The 9,715-nt window shown below is 45.0% G+C and overlaps 1 protein-coding gene across 2 annotated transcripts; it reads left to right on the top strand.

Moving 5' to 3' along the window:
• Window positions 1-3,591: 3,591 nt before the first annotated feature.
• LOC147255199 (uncharacterized) lies at window positions 3,592-9,011 on the top strand. Of its 2 annotated transcripts, none has more exons than XM_086216937.1 (6): window positions 3,592-3,891; window positions 4,959-5,172; window positions 5,501-5,847; window positions 6,000-6,048; window positions 6,790-7,555; window positions 8,214-9,011. In XM_086216937.1, exons 1-6 carry the CDS (start codon window positions 3,748-3,750, stop codon window positions 9,004-9,006), a joined length of 2,313 nt encoding a protein of 770 aa, XP_086073063.1. In that variant the 5' UTR covers window positions 3,592-3,747; the 3' UTR covers window positions 9,007-9,011. The 2 variants fall into 2 exon arrangements, with proteins under 2 accessions (XP_086073063.1, XP_086073064.1); XM_086216938.1 differs by lacking the exon at window positions 3,592-3,891 and adding an exon at window positions 3,933-4,138.
• Window positions 9,012-9,715: the final 704 nt, after the last annotated feature.

Here is a 9,715-nt window from a genome sequence, read left to right as displayed (position 1 = left end):
AACAGTTTGTTTTCGCTCTCTGCACCGCCAGGGAGAGCCATTTTAGTCATTTTGATGATTGATTAAAGGGCACATGGTCGTCTTTCTTAATGCCGTTTTCACAGACTCACATGGCGACAGATGAACACGAGGCTTCACTTTACCTGATGTGTAAAAACATGGTTTCACCACATCTGGCCGTTACAAAGGAGTCACTGCATGTTTTGCTGCCCTAAGCTGTTTTGCAGGTTTGAAGAAAACTTGATGTCCGTGTGTTATTGATTGGAATTGATCAGCTGATGCCTATCAATGATTCTGGTCAGCTTTGTTTGCAGCTCTGCTCTGTTGTGTCCAGTCAGAACTGGTGGTTGTAAATGTGGATGTATGAAATCAGCCTGACAGCACAGAGATCGACTTTAATAAAACAGACTGGTGTCAGCCGCCGTCCCGTCACCTCACTCCACTAACAGGTCCTGTCATTGGACGCGCTCTTATTTTGCTGAATGTTGGTCTGAAGTCACGACTTCGTTACATCACATGACCAGCGACCCTCAGCGCTTGAAACACTTCATGCACATTTCAACATTCATAACAGAGCAACTTCCTCATGACTCTTCTGAATTCTTATGAGCACACATCGTTTGACACATCTCAGAATAATACCTATAGAACGAATATACCTATAGAACGAATATACCTATAGAACGAATATACCTATAGAACGAATATACCTATAGAATGAATATACCTATGGAATGAATATACCTATAGAACGAATATACCTATGGAATGAATATACCTATAGAATGAATATACCTATAGAACGAATATACCTATGGAATGAATATACCTATAGAACGAATATACCTATAGAATGAATATACCTATAGAACAAATATACCTACAGAACGAATATACCTATAGAACGAATATACCTATAGAATGAATATACCTATGGAATGAATATACCTATAGAACGAATATACCTATGGAATGAATATACCTATAGAATGAATATACCTATAGAACGAATATACCTATGGAATGAATATACCTATAGAACGAATATACCTATAGAATGAATATACCTATAGAACGAATATACCTATAGAATGAATATACCTATGGAATAAATATACCTATAGAACGAATATACCTATAGAATGAATATACCTATGGAATGAATATACCTATAGAACGAATATACCTATGGAATGAATATACCTATAGAAGGAATATACCTATAGAACGAATATACCTATGGAATGAATATACCTATGGAACGAATATACCTATAGAATTAATATACCTATGGAACGAATATACCTATAGAACGAATATACCTATGGAATGAATATACCTATAGAATGAATATACCTATAGAACGAATATACCTATGGAATGAATATACCTATAGAACGAATATACCTATAGAATGAATATACCTATAGAACGAATATACCTATAGAATGAATATACCTATGGAATGAATATACCTATGGAACGAATATACCTATGGAATGAATATACCTATGGAACGAATATACCTATGGAATGAATATACCTATGGAACGAATATACCTATGGAATGAATATACCTATGGAACGAATATACCTATGGAATGAATATACCTATGGAACGAATATACCTATGGAATGAATATACCTATAGAATGAATATACCTATAGAACGAATATACCTATAGAATGAATATACCTATGGAATGAATATACCTATAGAATGAATATACCTATAGAACGAATATACCTATAGAATGAATATACCTATGGAATGAATATACCTATAGAATGAATATACCTATGGAATGAATATACCTATAGAACGTATATAGCTATGGAATGAATATACCTATAGAATGAATATACCTATAGAACGAATATACCTATAGAATGAATATACCTATAGAATGAATATACCTATGGAATGAATATACCTATGGAACGAATATACCTATGGAACGAATATACCTATGGAATGAATATACCTATGGAACGAATATACCTATAGAACGAATATACCTATGGAATGAATATACCTATAGAATGAATATACCTATGGAACGAATATACCTATGGAACGAATATACCTATGGAACGAATATACCCATAGAACGAATATACCTATGGAACAAATATACCTATGGAACGAATATACCTATAGAATGTATATACCTATGGAACGAATATACCTATGGAATGAATATACCTATAGAACAAATATACCTATAGAACGAATATACCTATAGAACGAATATACCTATAGAACGAATATACCTATGGAATGAATATACCTATAGAACGAATATACCTATGGAATGAATATACCTATGGAATGAATATACCTATGGAACGAATATACCTATGGAATGAATATACCTATAGAACGAATATACCTATGGAATGAATATACCTATGGAACGAATATACCTATAGAACGAATATACCTATGGAATGAATATACCTATAGAACGAATATACCTATAGAATGAATATACCTATAGAACGAATATACCTATGGAATGAATATACCTATAGAACGAATATACCTATAGAATGAATATACCTATGGAACGAATATACCTATAGAACGTATATAGCTATGGAACGAATATACCTATAGAATGAATATACCTATAGAACGAATATACCTATAGAATGAATATACCTATGGAACGAATATACCTATGGAATGAATATACCTATAGAACGAATATACCTATGGAATGAATATACCTATGGAACGAATATACCTATAGAACGAATATACCTATGGAATGAATATACCTATAGAACGAATATACCTATGGAATGAATATACCTATGGAACGAATATACCTATAGAACGAATATACCTATGGAATGAATATACCTATAGAACGAATATACCTATAGAATGAATATACCTATGGAACGAATATACCTATGGAATGAATATACCTATAGAACGAATATACCTATGGAATGAATATACCTATGGAACGAATATACCTATGGAACGAATATACCTATAGAACGAATATACCTATGGAACGAATATACCTATAGAACGAATATACCTATAGAATGAATATACCTATGGAATGAATATACCTATGGAACGAATATACCTATAGAACGAATATACCTATAGAACAAATATACCTATGGAACGAATATACCTATAGAACGAATATACCTATAGAACGAATATACCTATGGAATGAATATACCTATAGAACGAATATACCTATAGAATGAATATACCTATAGAACGAATATACCTATGGAATGAATATACCTATAGAATGAATATACCTGGAATATGGAATATACCTGGAATGAATATATCAGTGATTCACAGCCATTTTTTGTACTTTTAATTTGTGGTAATTGTCAGGTAATTTCTCGTTTATTCATGCTCAAGGAAATTACAAAATTATTGTTAGCACTCTTATCACTGACGGGGAAATATAAGATTAGCATATATATGTGTGTGTTTGTTTAAACAGCTGTAATCTGATACTTCTGGTGAAAAGTCAGTTGTCAGTGTGAGAGATTGAAGGATGATCGATGCATCTGAGATCTACTCTTCAGCCCTGAAAGGTCTCAACAGTGACCCGGATGTAAACAACACGGCATCCATATTGGACAGCGGATCACCATCCCAACATTTAAGTTTCTTCCAGTCCAGCAGAATTTCACGGTTTTAAACGCCGTTGAACTTCATTTTCTCCCTCGGCCTCGGCCGTTAAAGGCTCGCGAGCCGCGATGGAGCGAGCGGACGGTGACGCGGCCGCCGCCGAAACTTTCCGCTGTCAGACGGAGCTGATCATGGAGGTGGCGGTGGAGTCGGTGGTGTGTGTCCTCCAGGACAGACTGGGACAGGACCGGACGGACGGCGCGGACAGGAGGGTGAGGGGGAGTCATTTCAACGAGTTTAGCACCAGGGAACGGGGGGAAAGGAGCGATCGCCCTGAGATCAGACGCCTCCGTCACTTCCTCCTTCGCGGGGCGCGGGTCATCATCGGTTAATAACATCAGATGAAACATTGAGATCACCTGCTGCTGATTACTGATGCTCGTTGTAGCAGCCGAAGAAAGTCCCATCAAAGGGCGCCATGTTGGTTATATCGGTGTCGTCACAGGACCACAGAGGAGTGTGTGTGTGTGTGTGTGTGTGTGTGTGTATGTGTGTATATGTGTGTGTATACATATATGTGTGTGTATATATATGTGTGTGTGTATATATGTGTGTGTGTATATATGTGTGTGTGTATACATATGTGTGTGTATATATGTGTGTGTATACATATGTGTGTGTATATATGTGTGTGTATACATGTGTGTGTATACATGTGTGTGTATACATATGTGTATACATATGTGTGTATATATGTGTGTGTGTATATATATATATATATGTGTGTGTGTATACATATATGTGTGTGTATATATGTGTGTGTGTGTATATGTGTGTATACATATGTGTGTGTATACATATGTGTGTATATATGTGTGTGTGTGTGTATACATATATGTGTGTGTATATATATGTGTGTGTGTGTGTATAGATATGTGTGTGTGTGTATGTGTGTGTGTGTGTGTGTGTGTGTGTGTGTCTGTGTTCTTGTACTTGCTACATAGTGAGGACTAGAGGACTATTTAACCAACAGAGTGAGGACATTTTAGCCGGTCCTCACTTCTTCAAAGGGCCGTTTGAAGGTCAGGACTTGGTTTTAGGGTCGAGGTTAGAATCAGGTTCAGGTTAGGGTCAAGGTCAGGGTCATTCAGTCAGCTGAGATGGTTAGGGTTGGGGGAGGGGCTAGGGAATGTATTACCTCAATCAAAGTCCTCACAAAGATACAAGTACGAGGATGCGTGTGTGTGTGTGTGTGTATTTCTATATGTCGAATGATTTCTTTTGTGTCTGAGACTGAAGCGGCAGGAGCAGTCAGCCCTCTGGATCTCTCTCCCTACAGACTCAGCTGACCGCTGTCTTGGACGCGATGGCCAGAGAAGCTCTGCGCAAAATCATCAGAGTTTTCTGGGAGCTCTACACGAGCGTAGCCAAGGAGAACGAAGCTCTGAAGGGCAGAGTGGGACACCTGGAGGCTGAACTGAGGTCAAAGGTCAAGAAAACACCTGTCGCTCAGAGGACTGCAACACAGACCGTCTACAGGATCAAACCTTCAGGTCCGATGAGGCCGCCATCTTTACGTCAGCTTGTTTCATTGTTGCTTTCGCGTCGTCGTGTTCGTGCATGTCGAGTTCACCGGGAGAGCAAAGCGTTGTTCACAATCAGAACATGAAAGGTGAAACACTGGCGAGTGAATGACATCATCTGAAAGAATAGGAGTGAATGGTGATGAGGTCACGTCACTGAGGAGGCGGAGCCACGTACATGCGAGTCCCTTTTTCACCGTCATCTGCTTTATGACATCATATGATGTGTTTTAAATATTTCCACAGTGTGAGAGATGCCAGCAGCGTGATGGTATACTTTCACTGTTTGTCATCTCAGATGGACCCGCCCTCTCACTGGACATCAACCAACCAGCCGCCAACCCAACTGCGCTCGCCATGGCCATCCTCAACTCTACCAAGTCCAGCGGCGCAGCCAGCGGCGAGCATCAGGTCCCTTTGGTGATCATCAGCCAGCCACTTCCTGCTCCAGTCACAGGCCAGAGCAGCACGCCCCCCCCGCTGCAGGCCTCGTGTCCACCTGACCTTCAGACCAACCTGGTGCCGGAACTCTCCTCAGACTTGGACCCCTCTCCCAGCGTGACATCACCTCCTGTGGCAGCTGATGAGCTGGACAGCGAGGTGACGGATGCAGCAGGTGGCAAAGACACGCCCACCCTGGAAGTAGTAAGTTTGGAACGAATATACCTATGAACCAATCAACACAGATGAAGAGAATCATAATGACAGTGAGGAAACATTGAAATTAGCCATGATTTTTATGACGAGAGTCACAGAATGAAGGCAACGCTGATCTGAAGAACGGCGATGTGTTTCAGGAAGCTGAGATGACGATCGAGGCTGAGGAGCAGCAGGTCGCGCCGCCTGGTGAGCTGCTGGCCAGTCCAGCGTCTTCCTTCTCTCACTTCCTCAGGTTTGACGTCAACATGAGTGACTCTGTCCGTCGTCGGGGGCTCCAACACGCCTGCGCTGGCGTCTGGCTCATGCTGTTGTTACACTGCTGCACCATCAGATGGCAGCAAAGCCCCCAGGAGTTTGCAGCGCTTCCACAGCTGTTGGGATTACTGGATTATAAACTTTTTCTTATGTTTTACCAGCAATCATTGAAATTGTGTGAATATAATTTTGCTGCTTATTCAGATTGTTACAGTTGCTAGTGCTCACTTGTGAAATTCTGATCTCTGTCGGACTGGGCTGTGAATCGAAATGTCATCAAAGTTGAAAAATGACTCGTTGAAGATGCTCCTCCTCTCATCGAGAGGCTCCTGAGTCTGCTGGGGACTGGCAGGCGGTCAGGGCTCTGGGTGAGTCGCTGAGGTCACATGAGAGTCGTTGGCTCAGCCTGTGGTTTTTGTTAGTGAAATATCAAAGTCCAGCTCTTCCTTTTTTAGCTTGTGAACCCCTTAGAGACCTTCAAGGTCCCCTCGGCGTCCCTGGACCCCACATTGACAACCCCTGATTTATTTCGGAACTGATCTGAGGACGTTTGCCGCTCCAAACGTGCAGGAGCCCCCTGCTGGCAGGTTTAAGAGGTGTCTGTGTGGGCTTCACTTGCCTCCTTCGGTCTGATGAGGCCTCGCTGACGTTTGCTCATGCGTCTGTTTGCAGCTCCCAGTGATGACGTGCAGAAGGAGCTGGAGCGGCGGAGGAGGAGGGAGCTCTACAAGGAGAAGAGGTTCTTCTGTGAGCTCTGTAACAAAGGCTTCCACCAGAAACACCAGCTGAGGAAGCACGTGTCCTGCCACGACAAGCCCTTCCCCTGCAGCGCCTGCGACAAAGGCTTCTACAAGGCCCGGACGCTCCAGAAACACATGCTGACGCACCAGCTGAGGGACGCCCAGGAGAACGACCCCGACAAGCTGCTGCACTGTGACCAGTGCGACAGGAAGTTCCGGCTGCTGCGGCAGCTCAGAGTCCACCAGGCCTCCCACCGTCTGGAGAAGACGCCTCTCATGTGCTGCTACTGTGAGCGCACCTTCACCTCCTCCAGCGCCCTCAGGTACCACGAGGTGTCGCACTCTGAGGTCAAGCCCTTCATGTGCGACGTCTGCGGCAAAGGGTTCGCCAGGAAGAAGAGCCTCCGCGAGCACCAGACCATCCACACGGGCGCCCGGCCGTACCCCTGCCAGATCTGCGGGAAGAGGTTCTCCACCACCGGTAACCTGCGGGTCCACAAGAGGTCGCACTCGGACGAGCGGCCACACAAGTGCTCTACGTGTGACAAGGCCTTCAAGTGCCGCATGGGTCTGCTGCAGCACCAGGTGGTCCACACCGGGGAGAAGCCCTTCATGTGCCAGACCTGCGGCCTGAGCTTCGGCCTCAAGTACAACTTCCAGAGACACATGCGCCTCCACAACGGCGAGAAACCCTTCAGGTACCCGTGGCTCGTCTCTCGCTGCCATTTCCACTCTTTTACGCCCCGTTAGCGAGGCTGTGATGTCAGCATTTCTGAAGCCTGATCAGTCTGCGTGTCAGCTAGCATTCAGTCAGTTAACGCTAGCCAGCAGCCTGAAGCTCAGTTACACACAATGAGCCTCACAAAAGATAACAAATACGACAATGTGGGATGAAAGGGTGTCCATCACAGTCATTTTCATTTTCTAGAGACGTGTCCTCAGCTTCTTTGTTGGAGAGTTGAATAATGGGGTGAAGCACAGGTAGCCCTTTGCTAGCATGGCTCTGCCTCCAAAATGTCTCATGCTAACTGCTGTCATATTTGTTATGCCAGTGCATGAGTCACCTTTCACAGCTAGCATGAACTTTTACACTTAACTAGAAACCTTTGAGGAGCAGAACTCGCCGTCGTGCGGTTTGTACGGTCCAGCGTCTCCCGTGCTTCCTTTGTCAGTTTGGGTCTTTGGCCTCAACAAGTTCTGGTGCAGAGCACTGGGGTTGACTTGGTCTTATCTGGTCTTATGAAGTTTCCTCTTCCTGGTTTAAGATCCAGCCTGATGGGGTTTGTGAGAGGCTGATCCCCAGTCAGGTGTGGTGTGTGTCCGTCACCATGTTCAGACTCTCTCTTCTCCTCTCAGGTGTGACAAATGTGGCGAAGGCTTCACAGGAACTTACGCTCTGAAGACACACATGCTGGTCCACGGGGTGGAGAAGTCCTTCATGTGTGACCTCTGTGGGAAGACGTTCTTCTACAACTGCCAGCTGCAGAAGCACCAGCAGCTGGTCCACGACAACAAGGACAGGGCCAAGGTCGACGCCACCGCCAGGAGGCGGAGACCGCTGGGGGTCAAACCCTTCAGCTGCAAGATCTGCACAAAGAGCTTCAGCAGCAGCACGACCCTGCGCGCTCATGAGAAGAGCCACGCCGAGAACAAAGAGTTCATCTGCGAGACCTGCGGGAAGTCCTTCCACCTGCGTCACCTGTACCTCTACCACATGCGGCAGCATAACGGCGACCGGCCGCATGTCTGCACCTTCTGTGAGAAGGCATTCCTGCTTCAGTCGCAGCTGAAGCAGCACGAGCTCCTGCATACTGGCGGCAAACCGCACAAGTGCAAGCAGTGCGGGAAGGAGTTCAGGACGCAGCAGAACTACCACCGCCACCTGCTGGTCCACACCGGCGTGAAACCATTCGAGTGCCTCGTGTGCAACAGGAAGTTCCGGCAGTCCAACCAGCTGAAGTCGCACATGCAGATCCACACGGGGGTGAAGCTGTACTCCTGCCAGCGCTGCTCTCAGGGCTTCTCCGACTCCCGGCAGCTCAAGAAACACAGCTGTGGTGACGGCTTTCAGAATCCACTCGAGCCTGGCGGCAAACACCGGAAGCAGAAGGAGGTTTTCCCGTGGACGGAAGGCTTCACTAATGAATGATGCGGAATGTTTTGAGATAAAAGACCTTTCAAGAAACATGCAGAGAAGCTCAGATCAGTGTTCAGTTGAGCATCACGGCTGGAAGCTGACGGGTGGCGAGCGTGACGCCGACCAACATTATGAAGTTGTTCATCATGGACAAGAACCAGCTTGGATCCAGGACTGATGAGCCTGTCCGAGCCCGGCCGCTAGACGGTCTGGTGTTGTAGTTTGGTAACCCCGTCACCTGCTGCCCTCTGGTGGTTGAAAGGGTGAAATGTGAATCTGCTGCTGTATTTTTAAAGTGGCCCTGGTTTGCTTTGGTGTGTTGTGATGTCATAGATGATGACTTCACCGTGTAGTGACCGCAGCGCAGGGACTCCATGTGTGCCGTCATTGGTGACCATAAAGCTTCGCTCTGTATTTCTGTCTGCTACTGTGTACAAATGCCCCCTGGAAAAAAAGTGGATTCACGGTGTGACGCCGCCGTGCGTCGTAAACAGGAAGTGTTTTCCCCCGTTAGCAGATGGCAGGCGGCGGAACAACTTTAATAAACTCTGAGCTGGGTTGAAGGCCAAGAGGGAGAGCACCTGAAGACCTGAGGGACCTCGGCTCTGTGGGGGGGCTGCAGGACCGGACAGAGTCTAAAGTGAAGTTGCTGTTTTACTGAAGGGATGCAGCTACGTATATTTAGCTTGAAGCTAACGGCGGCTGCTGGCTAACAGCAGCT

Source organism: Aulostomus chinensis, chromosome 10 (genome assembly GCF_037954235.1).
Source record: "Aulostomus chinensis isolate RoL2024-O1b breed Wild chromosome 10, RoL_Achi_v1.0, whole genome shotgun sequence".
NCBI lineage: Eukaryota > Metazoa > Chordata > Actinopteri > Syngnathiformes > Aulostomidae > Aulostomus > Aulostomus chinensis.
The sequence above is the reverse complement of the archived record's forward strand: the minus strand, read 5'-3'. Positions and strand labels throughout refer to the sequence as shown.

Bases quoted from the DNA above. Each gene is read 5' to 3' on its own strand.
- LOC147255199 (XM_086216937.1), top strand. From the start codon at position 3,748: ATGGAGCGAGCGGACGGTGACGCGGCCGCCGCCGAAACTTTCCGCTGT. The intron at 5,173-5,500 runs GTCCGATGAGGC...TTGTCATCTCAG, and splicing joins CTACAGGATCAAACCTTCAG to ATGGACCCGCCCTCTCACTG. The intron at 6,049-6,789 runs GTGAGCTGCTGG...GTCTGTTTGCAG, and splicing joins GCAGCAGGTCGCGCCGCCTG to CTCCCAGTGATGACGTGCAG.